The sequence below is a fragment of the Corylus avellana genome, chromosome 6 (genome assembly GCF_965113065.1).
Source record: "Corylus avellana chromosome 6, dhCorAvel1.hap1.2, whole genome shotgun sequence".
NCBI lineage: Eukaryota > Viridiplantae > Streptophyta > Magnoliopsida > Fagales > Betulaceae > Corylus > Corylus avellana.
The window spans coordinates 29,767,425-29,789,168 of NC_142495.1; the positions used below are offsets into that span (position 1 = coordinate 29,767,425).

The window sequence follows — 21,744 nt, forward strand, 5'->3', positions numbered from 1 at the left end:
GCTTTAACTAACAATGTACAATATACAAGACATCTTGGAATATATGATATACTTTAACTAACAATCAAAATAGGTATTTCCCGTACAAGAATTGTATGAATGCCTATTAGAAATTAAGGAAACAATTCTGTTTCACCGTTGCTTGATTTTGGTACAATCTCCACAACATCTGACTAAACAGGACCAAAGAGAATCTCAAAGCGTGAGATGTAAGCGGGGAAAAAAAATACATCAAATTAGGACCGCTGTAGGGCGCAAAAAGATCAGCCTTGAAATCTAATAGACTCCTGGACAGGGTGGAGCTCCGAAAGCCAGAAGTGACAAGAGTAAGAGGTTCTTCCATTGATCAGCAGTTTTACCCACCACGCCCAAAACAAGCTTTAGATGTTAGGGACACATTCAGGCTCATAAAAAAACTGCACCATCTGTGGCTTTAACTTATCTTTCGACTCCGAAACATACATCTTGATACTAGCAGAATCCCGCCATGTCCAGATCTGAATCTGAGGAATCACAACTTATAAATTATGCACTTCAAAGTAAGTCATCAGTTCCTGTTAACCTAGCAAATTCACTTTCATCGATAGCCCCCCTCTTAAGCTTTTTCAACAGACGGTATTCTCGTGTCAACTCATCATCGTCTTCAATTGTCTGGGCAGCACGTCTCTGTTTAGCTGTTTTCTTCCTCATGATGCTAGCTACAGGCTTTGAGGATTTGTTGGGCTTATCAGATTTTGGCTCTTGCAGCTTTGCTTCCTTCTTTGCTTGCAGATTCTTATTTCTTTGTTTCTGCCGAGATTTATCTCTGATCACCAAAGATATAGGACCTTAAGCACAGGCTTAAATTGGCAAGAAGAAATTGAAATTTATCACGCTACATGCACAAGGCATGCATAAATGAGAGTTTTATGATTGTGTGCGAGAAATTGATACTTTCTTTAGAAAAAGAAACAATCATATGAAAATTTCTTGTTGGATTCTAACATGAGAACAGTAGCCTTTTTTTCAATATTTACAAGACTCTATTCAGATCAATTTTGAGTCGAGTATACCACTGTCAAGAGAAACGTATCTTTTCTTTCTCTTTTTTTACCCCTCCTTGTCCTTTTTTGATTCTAAGAGATGTTCCCAACTACAGATTTAGTTTGACATAAAGTTAATGCTTTTCTTGAAACTACAAAATCAAGAGATTATGCTCTTAATAGAACCAATAGAAAGACACAATCCAAATAGTCATATAAGAGGTCTCATCCTTTATGACTGCCACTACTGCATTAGGAACTCATTAGGAACTCAAAACCATCTTAAAGCCATTTGTATCATTTGTAAAAGAGAATGCCTATAGAGCTTTTCAAATTTGGCCTTTCTTTAAAAATTTGAGAACACTCACAAAAATGGTCATTTATCAAGCTCTCTACTCTATTTCAAATTTAACTTTGGTCATAGGGCTGTTAAGTGAGCGAAGCGTCTCGTGAGCAAGCTCGGGCTCGGCTCGCATAAGCTCGGCTCGTGCTCGACTCGAATATTAAATGAAGCACTTCATGAACACAAATCCTAGCTCGAATATTAAACGAAGCAAGCTCGGCTCGACTCGGCTAAGCTCGTGAACAGCTCGTATAAGCTCGAGTGTGTGTATATATATATAAACTAAGTAATACGTAATTAATTATAAATCTCATAATTATTAAAACCTTAAAATTACATTTATATTTAACCATTAGAGAATGAAAAATTCTAGACCCTTCGTGATCAAAGAGAGAGAGAGAGAGCAATCATTAAAAAGACCTCGATTTAATTAGAGCATATCCAAACGAAAAGAAGAAGAATCAAGCAGAAACTATTGAGGAAGATTGCGAAAGGCATAAATTATTGAAGAATCAAACAGACCCAAACACTATCACTACCTGTCTGGTGAGTGAGAGTGAAAGAGTGGGAAACGAGAGTTTAGGTGGAAGATCCGTTGTGACTGGTGAGGGGAATTGAGAGAGAAACGTTAAAAAAAATTTTTTTTGTAGGGGGCGTTGTCCCAATGCAGTTTGAATGCAACATGTTAACTTGTCCCACATTGTTAAGAAAACATCAATCTCCAAGTTTGCTTATCTATAAAAGAATACATATCCTCTCTCTTTGAAACCAAATGTCTTGCTGTATTGACTCAGGCTCCATACTCGACTAGTCAGGCTAAACAAATGCTCATATGCAAACTAACTTCTTAAGCCGTTTAAGAGTACTTGAAGTTAAAAAAAAATTTTAAAACAAAAATATTAAATATAAGAGCCAGCTCGCGAGCTGGCTCGGCTCGACTTATTATTAGCTCGAGCTCGATTTTTTTGGCTCGCCCTTAAGCTCGACTCGAGCTCGAGCTCGAGTAAAATTTAAACGAGCCAAGCTTGAACAAGGGAAGCTCGCTCAAGCTCGGCTCGTTTACACCCCTAACTGTCCAAATATCAAAAGCCAAACGTGAAAGTTATTTAGTTTTTTAAGCTTATATATTCATTTTCCTTCTCTCTCTCATCTACCAAGAATAAAGAAAGAATTAAAAAAGAATACTTAGCTAAAATAGAGAAAGATGTAAAGAGTTTGATATTTGATTCATTTTAAAAGTAGCTCTCTAGATTAGAAAAAAACGGTTTTTTCTCTTCAAATTTAACTTTTATTTAAAGAGCTCATTTCTAAATGTTAAATGATGTGAAGAGTCCTTACTTAAACTTGATCTCCTCCAAATTGATGTCTTCAGCTGGAGTGAATCCCTCCGTAGAAAGTGAGTGACGCTTTACCTCAGGCATGGAAGGGAGCTGCAATAGGCCATATCCCATGGCCGACTTCCCAATCTCAAGTTCTTTCAACCTGGGCAAATAAACAATAACAATCGCATAAATAAAAAGAGAATTACAAGCAGCACTGAAGCAAACAAAAGTTCTGTAAGTCACCTGAAAATATAAGAGCAGTGATGCTCTTTGTACGCACGGATATAAGAAACAAATGCCCTGAGTCCTTTCTCCATTACATCACGGTCTTTCTTGGCAGCAGTCCGGATCTGAAACAAGTTTTGGTATGATGTTGGATCAGTTATCCACCAAAACAAACTTTGGAAGTATGGGGTTAGGATATATCTCATAAAGATACAAGTATTTGTTGCCTCTGACAGTGCCATTGTTGATTTTTGGCAATGAATTCAAATTCCATCAATACAATGGATGTGTACACCACTATCACAAATAGGTCTATAGGGTTAGTTGTGAAGCTTAATGGACTTTACGAATTACGAGAGTTAGATATTCTACAAGCCTTGTGAACTTTTTCAAATTTCTAATCCTCCACCAATCCTCTCATTTTGGTGCAGATACAGCAACCACTCAAACCAAAGAAACCTGATCACATTAGCTTGGTGGAGATGGGAGAGAGAGATACGACTGCACAAATTCAGTAGAAATTCAAGCTTACCTGAGGAACAACATCAGGAGCATCATCAGAGCATTCCCTCTCTGCAAGAGCAACCCTTTTTATACGCAGGAACTCTACATAAGCTTCTTCCTACAAGAGTGCCACAAAAAATATTTTCACCTTAAATTAAAACCAGCAAGTGTAAAAAGGAAGGGAAGTAGAGCTTAATTATCGCATGGATACTGATGCGAAAATTTCACCTTTGGCAATAGAAAAACAATAGCACTTCCTTCTCTACCCATGCGGGCAGTTCGGCCAACTCTGTGTACGAAAACATCTGGATTTTGAGGAGGATCATACTGTAAAGGCAACCAATAGATAAGTCATCACTTATCACTTAGCTCTCAGAGTGAATTGTGAAATCATATAATTGAGAGAAAACACACACACATAGATTACACCATCTAGGTAGTTCCTAAGCTACCTGCAGAATACAATCAACATCCGGAATGTCCAGTCCCCTTGCTGCAAGATCAGTACATAGAAGAATACCACTTGAAAGAGCTCTGAAAGAAGCTAATGCTTTTTCCCTTGCAATCTATTAGGTAGAAAATATGTTAAAGATTTGGAATACCCAAAATTGGTCCATGAAATGATAATCCTCGACATTGACTCAGTATGCTAATATTACCTGCTTCATCTGGCCATGTAAAGGGATCAAAGAGAAACCCTTCAAAACAGGAAGCCGTGGAAGAACAACTCCCCAGTAGTCAACACAAGCACAAGTCATGAAGTATCTACAGAAAGTAATAAAAATCATTTTTGCATCTAACTTGATGTTTTAAATATATTCAGGTCAACCATATTATGATGGCATAACTTACATTATAATTTTTTTAGACCTGTTCTTGATAAGGAAATCGACAAGCTGAGATGATTTCCTATCTGCTTCACATTCCATGTACTGCAAAAATAAAGAAGAATTGAACTTATAATTAAGGCACCGATGAAGGAAAGATAAATGTGTAATTCTTTAAGAGAAACTGTAGCCAATGTAACACAATTTACATGGTTTCTGGTATGAGTGTTATAGGTGGGTAAACATCTAGGCGATACTGTTTCTCAATGTTCTCAATCTTAGAAGATAACAGCACCACCAAATTGTCACCTTTTTTAATATTTCTTCACCTCTACCTAAGTGAGATTCCAAGTAAACATAAATTTATAAGGATGAGGTATTTTCTTTTCCCCTATTTGTGTAACAAATATAGAATAAGAAGCCATCCTAGAGAATTCAATGGATTTTTCAAAAGAGACCATATACACAAACATATACATGAACCAAACAATTGCTGTGAACAACATGGTCAAAGCATCAGCCAGGCAATACATTAACTCGTAACACAGTATACCTCATTGATAAGGCCGGAAGGTGTTTTCGAAAAGGCCAATTGTTCTGACGATGCGGGACCATTCACCTGTTTTGTTTCTGCCCGAACTTCAACCCTCACAGGATTCCTCAGCCCTGCTTTAGCAAGCTCTTCAACTGCCTCGGTTTGAGTAGCCGAAAAAAGACCAGTTCTACGAAGCTTTGGTAAGCGAGTTATAATCGAATTTAACTGCTTCTGGAACCCCATATCCAATAGCCTGTCGGCCTCATCCAAAATCAAAATCTGCACCAACCAGGAAAATAACCTATAAACCGTCTGCTCATTATTCTATAGCATTTCCAACATTTTGCAGCCAATATTTCAAACTAATATAGTCCAGCACCTAGCAAATAGAACATTATTGCTACTTATTTGAAATATTCGAATAAGATCCCAATAACAATTCTTTAGCTACATATCTTACAATCTTCCAATTCATGCTAGATGGCACAAAGGTGCAACAATGTCAGTCTACATTTCAAACGAAACCAAAACAAGAAATAATCAATGTTGTCCAAACTAACTATTTTCCATGCTTGAATCAATACCTCGAGGTTCCTAAAATCCAAGCCATCGACGCGTTCCATGATGTCGTGTAGTCTCCCCGGCGTGCCAACAAATAAATTAGCTCCTTCCTCATCTATTTTCTTCAAGTCAGCTTTCACGTCCCCTCCCCCAACTAGCAAAATGGACTTGAAATTCGGTAGCGTCGATATGAAGGGCTGTGCAACGTTATATATCTGCGACGACAGCTCCCTTGTCGGAGAGATAATTACCCCCATCACCTGCCAAGCCCAAAAGTTTATTTTCCATTATTTTCCTCAGATATCTCAGCAACCAAACAGGATTTAGAAAAAAATATATTTGATAAAAACGAACCTCGTGGGGTTTAGGAGGGGTTTTGGAACGGCGGAGGATTTCGACGAGTGGGACAACGAAGGCTAGAGTTTTGCCAGAGCCGGTGGCGGCGTCGACCGTCACGTCCTTGTAGCTACATAGCAAGGGGATTGTGGCGGCTTGGACCGGCGTGCAGAACTCGAAGCCGGCTTCGGTTAGAGCTTCAAGGACCGGCTCGGAGAGTGAGGGGTTGAGATCGGAGAATCGCGTGTTGGTTAAAGCGCTGCTGGAGTTGGGTGAGTCGGAGTCCATGGGTACGGAGGAACCGCCGTTTTCGCTTCACTTGGTTTGTTTTGAGGGCTTACGACGGAGATGAGTTGCTGCTTTAAAGTTGCTTAGATGGGAAAAAGAAAACTACGTGTCACTTATTTGCTACACATGGCCAAGTATTGAAAACTGCACGTTGTTTGCTTGGGGTTTTTCTTGACTCGTGTGTTAAGAAGTTATGAGGTTGGGCTTGGGCTTAAAGCCAGGAAAGATCCCCGACCTGGGCCGGTGTCGGACCATAGATTACATCTTAAGATTATCTTGAAGCTCTGCCCGGCCCATCTCGGCCCGACGCATGGCCAGGACATTCCTTCCGTTGTGCCTTGCGCTCATACTGCATCTGCAATCTTTGCCCCAAGACTCCTCGTGATGTTGATTGATCACGAATCCCTTTCAAATATAGTATAAGAAAGAAAAAATACACAGAAAACTAAGCTGGTTGGTGAACAATGATAACTGGATTGGATTATGCCGGATGGGTTGTTATTGTTATTGCTATTGGTCTCTCAAAGATTGTATGCCGAGTTGTGTCCGTCTCTACTGTTTGCGAACTCAGTGTTATCGACAATAATAAGCTCTACAACTATAGCTTGGCCACTCCTACTCCTGAATTCCCTCACGGGGTTCTCAGCGAAGATGGGTACTCTCTCTTTCTCTTTGGTTTTTTCTTTTTTCCTTGATCTGGGTATCTTGATTTTCTTTGTATTTATTTATTTAGGTGAATATGTTGTGAGTACCAATGAATTGGCATATTTGATTACTTTCTTGGAATGAAATTGCTGGGTTTTAAGTTTTGGTTTGAAATATAGTTGGTCTTTTACTATTTGGAGTTGTGGAGGACTTTTAGATTTTGAAATGTGAACATTGATGCATTTCTGTCCTATTTATGCTAAAGAACTGTGGTTTACTGGGTCACAAAGTTAGAACAATCGACGATAGAGAAAATTTTGTTTCCATTACTTGTCAGTTTAAAATGGTAAGCTCAACGTTCGGAGAAATGAGAGCTGTGTAACTATGGGATTTCGAATAGTAATGGTGCAAAAAAGATTTGTTTTAAGGCCTTTATGCATAAAAGTACACCCCGTTAAGGGAGGAAAAAGCACTTTGTTTTTTCGTATCTGAATCTAGTGTGCAATTGATTTCGATGAATGGCTGTATTATAGTTTCTCTTTCCAAATAGTTTGGTAATGACACAAGTATTACATTTATAATGTTGCTTCATATAGGTTTTACAAAGTGGCAGTGAATGAGACCGTGGTCTGGTTTCAGGTTGGCTCCATCAGAATACACTCTGTTTCTATGCCATTTCATTTCTTGGGCGTCACCCTTTTAGGAGATGTTAATAGTATCCGTGTCTCCAGCTTGTACACAATTGTGTAAATATAAAACTTACTTTGTTCTTTTTTATTGTGTTGGCCAACGAGATTTTTTTTGCAAGCAGCAAGCTCACTGAATTGTGTGGGTTTAGATGCATGACTCGTGCATTGGACTTCAGTGGGACTGTTGGATGCAAATTCTAGTCCACTCTGCAAAACTTGCATTATCAGAATGATTGTTATAGACTTGATATCTATCACTTAAGGTCGATTCATTATTTAGTTTCTCTTTTGTGGTAATGTGGAGCAGCTCTGCGATGGAATGATTTTCAATCATGACCCACCTAAGTGCATTGACTGCAGGGTAAATACTTCTCAATTCCTACTAAAGTTATTTCTTTACAGTGATAGAGCAAGCTAGAATACAGTAATTTTTTTTATTGACTTACAATGTCTTTATTTCTTTGGTAAGATTATATATTTTGAGGTGTAATTGGAGCTTTTCCTGCTAGGTTACTCACTACAAACTGATTACTTTTTAATAATGCAAACTAAAAGAAACTGAGGCACAATTTTAGAATCTTAGATCAGAAACTAGAATAGCTTTGGAGTGGATTTCGGAGGCATAGTTTTAGATGTAATTTTTTAGCAGTTAGAGGGTTCTCAATCCTAGGAAGCTTTAATGAAGTATTTCTTGGAATAAATATGATGAATGCAAATTGCATTTTCTTGTTCTCGATTAAATGTTGTTTTTCTTCTTTTGTATAAAGTCATGTACTAGTGATTTTTACAACATTGCCTGCTTATTTGTAGGATTGTGGTGGCCCATCACGTTGTGGCATGGATTGTAGTGCCCTCAGGGTGAACAACATAGGAGGTAATTGTCCTCTGAGGCTCTGAAGCATCTCATTTTTCATGTCATGATACACTTTAGAGATCTGCTAATTGATTAACTGGAGAGAGTTGTTTGTGTTATGGAAGTAGGTGTGAGAATGAAATGGGAGTCAATGGCTTAAGCAAGTATGGGGTATATCAGAAATGGGATTCTAGAATTTGTCGCAGATACTTAAGTTTAACTCTTTGAATCTTTCAGTTCACCATAATTGGATTTGGATTATATTAGAATAACCTTCCCCTAATCCTTTCCATCTTGATGGACGCTATCCCTTGTTGATATCAAAAATGAATGTTTAGGAATAGTGTGCATGTTGTGAACTTTAAAGTGGCTAGCTTAGTAAGATCCATGCTTGGTGAAGCATTTAAGTAATCCTCTTCTGGAAGGTTGGTTTCCGTATCTGAATGATTGGCATGCTTCGGTTAGTCGTTGGGAGAGTACTTATTCTTAATGGTTCTAGAAAAGATGTAGTGTAAGGAATTATTAGTACTTCTCACGATGTCTCTACCTGAGTTGCGAAACATGTGCTTAAGGAATTATTACTTATTACATTGTCTCCACCTGAGCTGCTCTTCATTTATTTTTTCTACAAAACCAGTGCTTAATTAAGGGCCTTTCTCCTCTGTTTTTAGAAGATGAAGTTTTTTTGGTTAGATTGGGTGATAGTTCTTATTCTTCTAATAGAATCATGTTTTTAATGCAGGTTACTATGTGTGCTCCACCATTGGTCGTGCCTCTAGCACAGACATTAAAATCATTGGTAAGCTTATTTAATGGCATCTCTTCAGATTAAAAGTAGAAGAATAATCTCATCTTATTAGTTCATGTTGCTTGGTTAGCCTTTGCTTGCTCTAGTGTCCTCAATTCTGAGGTGTAAATCATTTCATAGCATGTTTTTGTTTGTGCATTAAACTTGGAATTGTAAACAGTTTAAACATTTGGCAGATAAAAAGAATCCCCATGTTGGTGTCATTGTTAAGATGTCCAGTACTGGCCTGGAGCTCAACTGTTCACTCTCTGTCTCTGTTATTTGTGACCCAAATGGTGTTCAGGTGGGGTATTGTTCCTTTAGTCTTTCTGAAATCAATGGATTGGATTTTCCTGGGGTTGTTACATATCATATTCATGTTGCTTTTTATCTTTCTTTTTTACAGGGACCACATTCACTTGAGAAATTAGGAACCTGTGATTATGTGAGTCCTTTGAACCTCTAGAAAATTGTTTTATTGCCTCCATACTTATTGCTTTATGTTATTTAACAATATTGATTTTTAAAATCACATAACCTAATTCCTGGAACACGCATTTTGTATATGTGTGTGCAAGTGTGTAGAATCAATGTTGCACTTTGAGATGGCCAATGAGTTCTATCTCAAATGGCACGTACTCCTCCCATAAGAATGGGGTGAAAAGTGAGGTCATGGGTTCAACACCCATTACGTGCGTGTATAAATTACAAATAATAATAATAAGAAGAAGAAGAAGAAGAAGAAGAAAAAGAAAAATTGCACTTCAAGATGGTGATTCATTTCCAGTTATTGGTGATCTTCAAAAGGACCCTTGACAAATGTGGCATGATTGGAACTAATTAAAATATTTTGGAAACTTGTTGGATCTTCCTGTATCCTAGTACACTCCATAATGAGATTTTGATATATTCATTAGAATATGGTGCTTTTGTCCACAATCTGGGCTGTTTCTGTAATCCTTTGGCATCCTGTTTTCTGCTTTTGCTGGATCCATATTTTTCTAGCAGTGACGATACTGATTTTTGAACTTAATATGGCTCTTAAATACTAGCAAAATTAACTTGATTCTAGGTCTGCAAGAGTTTTAATTGGTAGTGGCTACATCTCCTTGCATTCACTATTTTATGCTACAGGGAGCCTTTAGCTTGAACAGCAATCATACATGTTTAAATGGTGACTTACTGGCATAATTGTTGCCAATTCTGGGAGATGAACAATAAATTCCTTGCGTGATTCATAAGGTTGTATTTCAGGTAGATTTTTGAGGCTGTTCTACCTGGTTTCTTCATGTTGATTAAATTACTACCTGATTTTGTAAGTGCCTTTAGGCTTCTATTCTTCAATGAGTCTGTTGCCAACCATATTTTTTGGACTGAGCCAACCAATTTTAGACCAAAGACAATAAAAGAAAGAAAAACAATAAGATTAGTATGATATGCGAACTTAGAACTGAAGATGTGCTCAATCCATTATTTGATGACCAGTAAATCTGCGTGCTTGTGTCTTGGCTGAATGATGATTGTGAAATGGAAGGAAAACGGTATTATAAGTGGTGGTGCTGTTGGAGAGGGGGAAAGGGGTGTAGCATTTGATAATCAAGTGCTCTGGTTATTATAGTATGTAGTTTACTGCAACCATGGATCCCAAAGAGATTTCTAATTTGACTGGTAAATGTTTCCTCAGCATCCAAAACTGGATTAGTCGAGTGTACATGCATGATTCATAGTGATTCAGTTTCATAATTATATTTCTTTGACAGGCTACAGTGCTGAGGCATCCTTCTGGTTGTGCCAAGATTGTACAATTTCATGGGAAAGGGTGGGGTTGGGTTGGCACCTTCATAATCATGTAAGTTTTTTAATATGCTCTCTTACACATTTAAATGTTACAAAATGACACTTTGGTGAGCCCTAAACTTTTAAGGAATCATTTGATTGCTCTGGTTTACAGTTCATTGTGCCTTTTTGGAGGATATCTGCTAGCTGGTACAGTTTATCGGTATTTCATCGTTGGAGTTCGTGGAATAGAAGTATGTTTTCTCACCTAACTGGGGGGGCTTCTTTTTATGCGTGTGAATTCATATGAATGCATGAATTCGTCAGTTGGCTTTTGTATGATAAATAAGTATTATTTATATGTTGCTCTATATTTTCTCATATTATACTTTCAATGACTGCTGTGTTGTGGAATGGGGTTGACTTTATTCCTCATCTTTGTTTAGATCATCCCAAACTTGGACTTCTGGGCCGGTTTACCTCACAGAACACAGGTATTCCTTCCACTTACTTTGCTTCAGTTTCTGTTTCTTTATGTTGTGTTGTTTCACATCGTATGAACAAGTTTGGATTAAATGTGCTTTATTCTTAAGCTCTATATATGCTTTTGCTACTTAATAACTCTGAATTCTATTGTTTCCTTTTTGGCAGAGTTCGTTTACATCTTTGGTGCAGAAATTTAGGGGACCTTCTCAAAGTCACCGGAGCTCCTATTCTCCTGTCAACTTCTGAGCATATACATTTTCCATTTAGGATTCTACTGGAGAATTCATCTTGTCTCATCTCAGCTCTGCCATGAACATTCCACACACAAGTGCAAATAGTTAAGTTCTTGGATAGTTGCCTACAGGCTGAAGGCTATTGGCTCCGACGGAGTGTAGTTTTTTAGATCCTAGTATTGCTTGACATACCATCGTATTACAGGTGATTTTGGTATCTTTAAAACCCTAATGTTTCTCATCAATGATATTCAATTAATTTTTGTCCCTAAAAACTGAATATAAGTGGTGCCATTTTTTTTTTTTTACATTTTGAATGTAGTGTATTCTTTATGATCTTATACACGCTTGTCGGGGAAAGAAAATTCACATAAAATCTTTTGGATGTCACATACTGAATCAAACTCACAGAACTGTTTAAATCTTGCTGTTGAGGGGATGAAAAAAACCCTTAACCCAATATACACCCTTTGGATGGATGCTTGAGGATAATCTGCATGGATTAGATGATCTTGTAATTACCTCCTAAGTCCTAATAAAATGATCTACTAACATCTTCTAGCCTACCAAGGAATAAGGAATACCTGATTGAAAATATTCTCTTACTGGAATCAGCATGCGGCTGGCTTCTACTCAATTGAGAGACACCAGCAGCCATGGCAATGGCAAGTTGTAGCAAAGAAAGTTTTGAGAAGGTAAAGGCTTGTGAGGAACAAAGTTTGGGTGGCTAGTGCAGCTTCCTCTACCATCTGATGTAATTGTAAAACAAATAAGGCAGTGGAATTCATTACCCAACATAGAGGCTTTTTGCAACTGACAGGGAAGAACTTTGAGTTAGCTGTGGTGAATAAACATCCATCATATTGAAAGGCATGCACGATCAAAACTTTCTTTTCTGCATCAATGCATCATATTTTAGTATTGCTGAAGCTATTCTCATACTTCATGATTTTATTCCTTACCTTTTCTTATCCCAGAGAAGCTGAGGGGTCTATTACCATGCATCCCTGAGAAAAGTACAAAAACAAAAGGGAGAAAAAGAACCTAATTGATGTCATTACTTGTGTCATGCTTTTGTAACACACATTAGACAACATGGAGGAGTGCCTCTCCCACTCTCTCTCTCTCTCTCTCATTCTCCCACTCTCTCTCTCTCTCTCATTCCAAAACCCTACAATTATCCCAACTTCTATGATAAGGAAGTCGAATTCCCTGAAATTCGCTGCCCGAATTGTATGACCACTTTATTCCAAATTTTAAGAACAGCTCAAGTGTCATAGCATCTCTTTAAGAAAAAAAACCTGAAGACAAGACCACTAATCATTAGTTAGATGAACTAAAATTAATTTAATCGATTTAGTTGATCAATCGCTATTATGCTAGTGACTATTAGCATGCTTACAGGCTGCTATCTCAATTGTTTTTGGTGAGGATTGAGGGGAAGGGAGCAGGTGAGTGCCAACCAACTGAAACTGAAATGTTACCAAATGCCTAATCACCCTTTACCTAAAACCCTTGTATATTTAAATCATACTTGTTGGCTTTTTTCTCAAATCCATTTAGCTACTATACTTTTGTATTGAAAAGGTGACGGCTATGATTCGCTATTGCTCTAATTAAGACAATCTTGCCTTTGAAGCCAAGCGACATTATAACCTCCAAAACCATCATGCACCCACTACCACCCTTCTACATCACGCCCTTCTAATAAAGGCTGTATATCTTTTTACTTTTCTTCTTTTCTTTTTCTTTCTCTTATTATTTTTTTTTTTCTCTCCCCCAAAGCAGGACTTTTATACCATTTACAATGGTGAGTACGGGTATTAAAGATTGTATTATATTCTCTTAAAAGCTAATATAGTAGTTCACATGACACTTATCACGTCAATCATTAAATTAATGTGATAGTTTACATGACACTCACTTCACCTATATCACCCCCATAAAGAACTGCTAGAGATGATCAATTCACCCCATGGCCAGCTATAGGTATGGAGACCCACAGTTTTTGGTTGTGAGTCTTTGTGAAGGTGGCCGAGTGAGCCGCCTATTTGCTAGAGAAGGAAGAGACTAGGTGGTTGGCATCGTCAATGTAGGTGTGGAGATAGTGACAATAGGAGGCAGGCTAAGGTGATAGGATAGACAGAGACAATGTTGCTGATAATTGAGAAATACAAGACTTTAATTTTTTTGTGGCTGACATGGTAGTGCATTTATCTATCTGACATTTTAATTCCCCCCCTTACTAACATGACAATTGAATTCTCTATCATTTACCATCATACCCTCTAACAAGTAATTGGAAGAAAAAAAAATGAATGAAGAAAAATATTTAGCTTGAATAAATTTTGTGAGATTATGATCATGCAGCTCAACTTGCACATGGCCTCACAAAGGATCATGGGCGAAGGAGAAAGGTTTGTGGAGCAGGATATGCGATTGTGCAACAAGCAAAAATCTCACTCGACTCTCGCTGGGTATTGGCTTGAGTAATGATGTGATAATTTTTAATAAAGATGGCTAGACCGTCAGAGTTGTTATTATTATTCTCTAGAAAAATGTTTTCTTCTATTTTTCCTATATTCTCAACGTCACGTTGCATCGGATCATTAGAAAGAAGAAGATAACTTATTCTTGATTAAAGTAAGGATTTGAAAACAAAATGTCAAACTATCATTTTTGGTCGATAGCAGGACATTTTAAGTTAAAAATTGACATAAAACTTGTAGCATCTATAGAAATTGGTAACCATTGAGATCCAAACTCAAAATGCATGCCCATACATATTTATATAAAGCACTTAACTATACATAATAATGCATTGCCACTTAGGGTTCACATGGTATTAATATTAAGGGAGAACTTCACTTACCCCCCTATACTTTCGCGCTTTTTGCAAACACCCCTCCATTGTTCAAAACCTCTCACTTTGATGTATTCAACTTTCGTTTCCTTTCACTTTGCCCATTCCGTTAGGATTTTCTGTTAAATCCTAACGGAAAGGGTGGAAAATTACAATCGTGCCCTTATTTTTTATTAAAAATAATTTTTTTTAAAAAAAAATTTAGGGGTAGAAAGGTCAAAAGCTAACGGTAGGGGGTATTTGAAAGGAAACGAAAGTTTGATACACCAAAGTGAGAGATTTTGAACAATGGGGGGTGTCTGCAAAAAGCACAAAAGTATAAGGGGGTAAGTGAAGTTTCCCCTAATATTAAATATAGTCTTAGTGTTATAATCAACTTTAATATTAATGAATTTCTCCAACCTACATACTTCCTATTTATTCAACACGCACAACATGTTGGTGCTACACCTCATAAACACCCACCAAAGACTTTCCCCCACGTCCATACAAACAAATGAAGCCACCTCTCTCTTCCTCCTCCTCCCTTCTCCGGAAAGCTCGTCTCTCTCCCTACGTCTTCACCTTACTCGCTTTTATACTTTTCGTCGCCATTCTCTACGGCGAGGACTTCGTCTGCATCTTCGGCGAACCGCTCCAAATCGTCACCGATCTCGGCCAACCCGTCTCCAGAACCGGTGAGTTGACTCAACCCACCCGTCCGCTCAATACTTATTGTAAGATAATTAATTCCTTCTTAATTTTTTATTTTTTGTGTGTGTGTGTGTGTGTTTTGGGGTTAGGGAAGAAGTGGGAGAAGTTGCCGTTCGCCATAGGGAAGACCGAGGAAGGGTGTGATGTGTTCAGCGGGAGATGGGTTTGGGACGAGAGTCGGCCGCTTTACCAAGAATCAGAGTGCCCGTACATACAGCCCCAGTTGACCTGCCAGGAACATGGACGCCCCGAGAAGGATTATCAGTATTGGAGGTGGCAGCCTCATGATTGCTCTCTCCCCAGGTACCAAACATCTATAATGCATATGTTTCCAGCTTAAAATATAATCATTTAATTTATTAAACTAATATTTTTGTTAAAATTTGCTAAAAATTATTATATTTCAGTAAAAGTTCAGTTTTATTTATAAATAAATAAAGGATTCAAATTTCCAACTCACCCGAGAGAGACTCCAAAAATATTATCTACCGTTGGATGAATCAACTCGCCGGCCTGTCGTAACCACGGAGATGTGTCAAATGATGTTTGGCACGACAAGTCAACAAGCTGCAATTACTTACAAAAAAAAAAAAAACGAAAAAACAAGCGGCAATAACTCTTTCACGGAAGCACGTCCCTATCTCCCACCTATACGTATACGTGAGCTGCACCAGTCATTTCCACGTGTCTGCTTGTGGTGGCGGGTTGCACCAGAAGTGGGACCCAAATACAAAGAAGCCATCGCGTAAATATGTTTGTCGGTTGGGGCTATATATATACGAAATAGTTTTAACCTTTTTTTCTGGATGAATATTAGTAATATTTTTGCCAAAGTTTTCATTCAATTAGTTAGCCTGGTGGAACATTCAATTTTACGATATTTATATGGCTTTTTTTCCTTGATTAGCTTCGTATAATTGTCTTTACAAACGTAGATATTCAACACGAGTAATGTTTTAAGTCTCTCTTGAGTCTTTTAAAAAATGATGTGATTATTAAAATTACCATTAAACTTGTGATTGATTATTATTAGATTTTGATCCAATGATGATTTTAATAGTCACATCATTCTTTGAGAAATTTAAGAGAAATATAAGAGGGACTTCTATAATTACTCATTCAACACTGTACAAGAAATTCACAATGATTAAAACCCAAACTTTGAAAATCAACAAATTATTTGCATCTAAAGAATCAAAAACCAAAACACACAATCATGATTCATATCTTCTGTTAATCACTCAGTTGATTTTTCTAATGAAATCTTTTAGTTTTATTTGTCTATTTAATCTCCTTAGAAGTGTTTGTTTTTATAAATACTCACTTCGTCTCTGTGAAATTTTTTATTAGTAAAATTATCATTTATACTAACTTGATACCGATTAATGTAACATATTTTAAATTGATGAAATAAAAAATTAATTAAAATACGTTAAGCAAGCATGGAGAATATCATTACTTGTTTGTTTGTCTGTTTTTTTTTTTTTTTAATGAATTTCTTCAATAGATTTGTAGGAATAAAAACAAACTGTCGGTTTAGGGCCGTTAAAGCAGATTGAGAGATGAGCCCACAGTTCAGGCTTGTCGGCACGGCCCACCATATCTCATTCGGCGAGGCCCCGAAATTAAAAATTCGAACAGTTTGGTGTGTGACCAAAAAGACAAAAAGAATTACTAGAGTGTTGTGTGGAAACATATATATATATATATATATATATATATATATATTAATCCTGGGCCAGCTCGTCTTAGGAAGCTTTTGTTCCAAACTTAGAGCATGTTTAGAATTGTGTTCGAGAAATAGAATTTTTAAGTAAAAAAGAGCTTTTGGACAAAAACTTTATTTTTAAGCTTTTGTCAAAAGTGTTTTTTTTTTTTTTTTTCATTTTTAAACTTTTTGGACCATTAAAAGTGCTTTTAATTTTTTTATCAAACGAGTATTTTTTTTTTTAAACGAACTTTTTTAGTGTTAAAAACATTTTTAGGCCCCTTAAACACAATCTCAAACATGCCCTTAAAAGTTAAACATAGTAATAGTTGTAGGTTTGATATATAAATGACCTTGCAACTCGTTTTTTAATTTTTTTTAATTATTTAATTAATATTTTAATTTTTTTTTATGCCTAATCTTAAACTGTCAAATTACATAGACATAATTTTAACTTAAAAGACTTTTATTCTGAAGCCATGTTAACATTTCAAACTAATAATGTGCAGTTTTAATGCCACCTTGATGCTTGAGACACTCCGAGGGAAGAGGATGATGTTCGTGGGAGATTCCTTGAACCGGGGTCAATATGTTTCCATGGTGTGTCTTCTCCATTCAATTATACCTGATGAGGAAGCCAAATCCATGGAAACTTTCGATTCACTCACCGTTTTCACTGCCAAGGTGACATTCAATAGTAACTGCAATTTACATTTACTTGTCAAGTGTTCAAATTTTTCGTTTTTTTTTTTTTTTTTTTTTTTTTTACTTTTTTTCCATGTTTAATTAGGAATACAACGCCACAATCGAGTTCTATTGGGCGCCATTTCTTCTTGAATCAAACTCGGATAATGCTGTGGTTCATAGGATCCCGGATAGGATTGTTCGGAAAGGTTCAATCAATAAGCATGGCCGGCAATGGAAAGGCGTTGATATATTAGTATTTAACACCTATCTTTGGTGGATGACCGGCCTGAAGATGAAGATCTTGTATGATGATCTTGCTCCTTTACAAATTACTCATTCAAAAGCCATAATTTCTTTAGGCTCTTGTCCCTGATTCTGTCTCTGTTGATCACTTTCCTATAATTCCTTCTGATTGCCCGACGATTTTCAGGTTAGGATCTTTTGACGATGAAGTGAAAGATATTGTGGAGCTGTCAACTGAGGATGCTTATAGAATGGCAATGAAAAGTATGTTGAGATGGGTGAGGAAGAACATGGACCCCAAGAAGACAAGGGTCTTCTTCGCTAGCATGTCGCCTTCTCATGGGAAGTAAGAACTTCTGTAATCTTAACTCTCTCTCTCTCTCTCTCATGGCCTGAAAGGGAAGTAAGATTAAGGTAACACTAACATTTGAAGTTTGGCAGGAGCATAGACTGGGGAGGTGAAGCAGGGCTCAACTGTTACAACGAGACAAGTTTGATAGACGATCCCAATTACTGGGGTTCAGATTGCCGGAAAAGTGTAATGCAGGTGATCGGAGAAGTATTCGCTGAATCAAAGTTTCCCATTACATTTCTCAACATCACCCAACTCTCAAGTTATCGGAAGGATGCGCACACTTCGATCTACAAGCAGCAATGGAATCCATTAACTCCGGAACAGAAGGCAAACCCTGTTAGCTACGCAGATTGTGTGCATTGGTGTTTGCCTGGCCTTCAAGACACCTGGAATGAGCTTCTATTCGCCAAGCTATTCTATCCTTAAATGGCGGACGGCTGTCATAATTTGAGAAATCTTTCTTTCGGATGGCGTTTTGAAGTTGACACTTGAGAGAAGTGCTGGGGAGAGTACGAAAGAAAAGAACAGTTCTGTGTACAATAATAGTGATTGTTGCCAAAAAAAAGAAAAAAGAAAATTAAATTCATTTTTTGTAATTAGAATATAAAATTCAAAATGACAAAAAAAGTTTCAGTCTTGTGGTTAATTGTTCCAATTCAATCCTTATAAGTTTTTAAAATACTTTAATTTTAACTAAGAACAAAGTTTTCATCCAAACAGAGTGTAAAGAAATTACGTCTTGAAGCATATAATTTTCACATGCACTTTTAAAAAGATTTTAACATATATCCATTAATAGGATTAACAACATGTGATTTTTATGTGCTTTAATGTGATCATCCCCGCTCACAGTCACACTATCGGGTTTTATTTTTTATTTTTTATTTTTTTTTGTTTTTCTTGTGTTATAATGTGCATATGTGGCATTGTGTTAGGCCTCTTGCTATATGTGACTTCTTTTTTTTGGGGGGGGGGTGCCATACATGAAAAAGACGCCAGCAGACAAGACTTCTGTTAGAAGTAGAACATAAAACATTGCAAAATAACATATTTGTCAAATTATAAAAACTCAAATATTTAATTATCAAGATAAAAAAATTTAAGTTTTTATCTGTTAAATGGTCAAAAGTCAAGGGTATAGGAAATTTCTCTATATAAAAATAAAGTAGACCTGCATTTAAAAAAAAAAAAAGAAAAAAAAAAAAGGGATTTGGGTTAGGTGCTATAAGAAAAATTGCATTAAAAAAAAAAATGATATAGGCTATAGGTGCTGTAACATAATTAAATGAGATCTTGTGTAGAAAAAAAAAAGGTTCAGATTTATTTTTTATTTTTTTTTTTTCTCTCTCTCTCTTATAAAAAAAAGGTAACATTTTCATCTGGAAAGAAAGTCTTTGGGCCCTCAAAGCTGGTTGCAGCTTTATTCATCAGGGAAGCCCATGTCGCAGGTTGGTGAATTCATTGCACATGTGGATAAATGTACATTCATCAAAATAAAGTCCTGGGCCTCAAATGGACGTTGTTACCTTTCAAACAACATGAGACTCTTCCACGCAAGCATCCATTTCATTACACCGTGCGTCTTCTCTGCGTAGCAGCATTCCTTTGAGTAATGCTATAAGTCTGTTTTATGTTTATTTTAAATTTATTTAAGAATGATGTGATTATTAAAATTATCATTGAACTTATAAGTGATTGTTATTGAATTTTGATCAAATTTTGATTTTAATAGTTACACCATTTTTAGAAAGACTCAAGAAGGACATAAGAAGAACGTCTAGAATATGCCTCCAATATACTTTGAAATAATAATAATATATAATAATATGTGATAATTGAGCCAATGGTAAAGCATTTGTAGCATGGAAGGTAATAGAATTTAATAGAAATTTGGGTCTTGCAATGTCATATTGGAGGGAGATGTTTTGGAAGTAGTTCAAGCACGGAGGAATAAAGAATAACAATGGAATAAGAATGAGCAGTTGATTGCCGATGCAAAGTTGATTAAGATTTTTAATCGCGGCAACTGAAGCATATCAAAAAAGAAACAAACATAGCAGCTCATGTCTATTGAAGACAATTATAAATTAATTTATAGAAAAAGTTTGGACATGTTAGAATATTATATTTTCGCAATATTATATTTTCAATATATTACGGAAATATTTGATACCGTATTTATTATTGTAAATATGCTGATTTTATATGATTTTATAATTATTGTAATTTTTTTCTTTTAGGGCCTCATTCAACTATAAATAGATCATTCTATTGTACCATTGAATACACATTAGAAATAAAAAAAATTTTCTCTACAATTATCTTTCTGTTGTCTTTTTCTACCTGACAGAAAAATATCGTAAGTTTATATGTGATATTGTACTTGTTTTTCTCACGATTTTCGTGATAATTTGAATTCTTACTAAAAAAAAAAAAAAAAGGTTCTCTGTATCTCTTTGCTCTCCCTTTCCAATAAGGTTGCGGGTCACCCAGGCACATCCCAGTCTAGGCATTCAGCAGTTATAATTGACCGATTTGAGCATTTTTCAAATAGTCTAACGTACGTTGTTTCTGTCCGTCCAACTACTCATGATCTCATGAAATTTAATGTGATCGATTCACGAGAAAACTGACATAAAAAAGGAAAAATGTATGAAACTTTTATATAGATTGCATGCGTATAGTAGTCAAATTGACTATATTTAGACGTACGTTGGAGATATTTTTAGCTGAGTTTAATCTTACAAAAAAAAAAAAAAACACTTGATTTTTACTTTCTATATTCTTTATTTTTTTATTTTTTTTTTTAATTGCGTGCATTTTCTTTAATTTTGCAGACTTAATAATTAAAAAATTGCTTGAATTTGTGTACGTAGTTGTGAATTTTGTAAAAATTACTTCTTTGAGGATTGGCATTCGACATGGACTGAAAGAACATGCTCATGTGAAATAGGTAGCTCCAAAAGTTTTGAATTACTAAAAGTATGCCTTAAAGTAGTTCATAGGAACTTAAAGTTAACGTACAATATGTCTTTTTATATGTGAGTGGAGTTATATTAATATATATATTCTAATTTTTGAACATAATTAGTACTACATAAAGCATAAATTTTGCATAAGAACTTAATCATAAATAAATTACTAAAAGTTGATAAAATTCATTACTTCGTCCTTGAGGTTTTAATGATGCATTGTAAATAAGTTGATTTATACATTCCAAACAAAATTGTTCTCTCATTCTCACTTCTGACTTCTTTTTCTCAGGAAAAAAAAAAAGGGGAGGTTGTTGGGGGGAAGACAGGGGCGGAACCAAGATTTCTGGTGTGGGGAACATATATATATATATATATATATATATATATATATAAAAGTTAGGAACATTTTGACTTATATAAATACAAAAACACATAAATAAATATAATTTTATCTATATGTGTTTGTGTTTATTTATGAAAAATAAAAACATAGAATTTTTAAATTTAATCTCAAAACATCACAAACTCACAATAAGTAAATAAACTAAACATGATCTATAGAGTTTAAGAAAAATGGTACCAAAAATAAATATTGTTAACACGACTGCAGAATAATCACTCAAAAAATAAATAAAAACAGATATTTCCATCATATTAATTCCACACGTTTGCACACAAAAAATAAAAAAATAAAAACACACACACAAATAAATGCAAGGAAAAACGAGATGTGGGAAAGATGGCTAAGAGAAAAAAAATATATATAAAAACGGAATGACGCATAATAT

At 35.9% G+C, this 21,744-nt stretch overlaps 3 protein-coding genes across 4 annotated transcripts; 2 read left to right on the plus strand and 1 right to left on the minus strand.

Annotated features, from left to right (window-relative positions):
• Nucleotides 1-16: 16 nt before the first annotated feature.
• Nucleotides 17-6,060, minus strand: LOC132186669 (P-loop containing nucleoside triphosphate hydrolases superfamily protein). The gene is made up of 11 exons (XM_059600663.2): nt 5,694-6,060; nt 5,363-5,599; nt 4,797-5,057; nt 4,269-4,348; nt 4,076-4,181; nt 3,869-3,982; nt 3,645-3,743; nt 3,445-3,534; nt 2,931-3,037; nt 2,704-2,847; nt 17-805 (listed from the first exon to the last, which is right to left on the minus strand). The coding sequence occupies exons 1-11, from the start codon at nt 5,961-5,963 to the stop codon at nt 535-537; spliced, it is 1,779 nt and encodes a 592-aa protein (XP_059456646.1). The 5' UTR covers nt 5,964-6,060; the 3' UTR covers nt 17-534.
• Nucleotides 6,061-6,276: 216 nt separating this feature from the next.
• Nucleotides 6,277-12,273, plus strand: LOC132188823 (autophagy-like protein). 2 transcript variants are annotated; one of them, XR_009440920.2, is made up of 12 exons: nt 6,277-6,618; nt 7,205-7,247; nt 7,605-7,658; nt 8,108-8,171; nt 8,893-8,949; nt 9,135-9,241; nt 9,344-9,382; nt 10,698-10,786; nt 10,889-10,967; nt 11,160-11,207; nt 11,365-11,637; nt 12,048-12,273. XR_009440920.2 is itself a non-coding variant. In XM_059603381.2 (11 exons), the coding sequence occupies exons 1-11, from the start codon at nt 6,428-6,430 to the stop codon at nt 11,443-11,445; spliced, it is 852 nt and encodes a 283-aa protein (XP_059459364.2). In that variant the 5' UTR covers nt 6,277-6,427; the 3' UTR covers nt 11,446-11,698. The 2 variants fall into 2 exon arrangements, 1 of the variants encoding a protein (XP_059459364.2); XM_059603381.2 differs by lacking the exon at nt 12,048-12,273 and having other exon boundaries at nt 11,365-11,698.
• Nucleotides 12,274-14,722: 2,449 nt separating this feature from the next.
• TBL33 (TRICHOME BIREFRINGENCE-LIKE 33) lies at nt 14,723-18,527 on the plus strand. Its single transcript, XM_059600953.2, has 6 exons — nt 14,723-14,972; nt 15,078-15,291; nt 17,206-17,380; nt 17,487-17,686; nt 17,814-17,972; nt 18,068-18,527. Exons 1-6 carry the CDS (start codon nt 14,792-14,794, stop codon nt 18,405-18,407), a joined length of 1,269 nt encoding a protein of 422 aa, XP_059456936.2. The 5' UTR covers nt 14,723-14,791; the 3' UTR covers nt 18,408-18,527.
• The last annotated feature ends 3,217 nt before the right edge of the window (nt 18,528-21,744 follow it).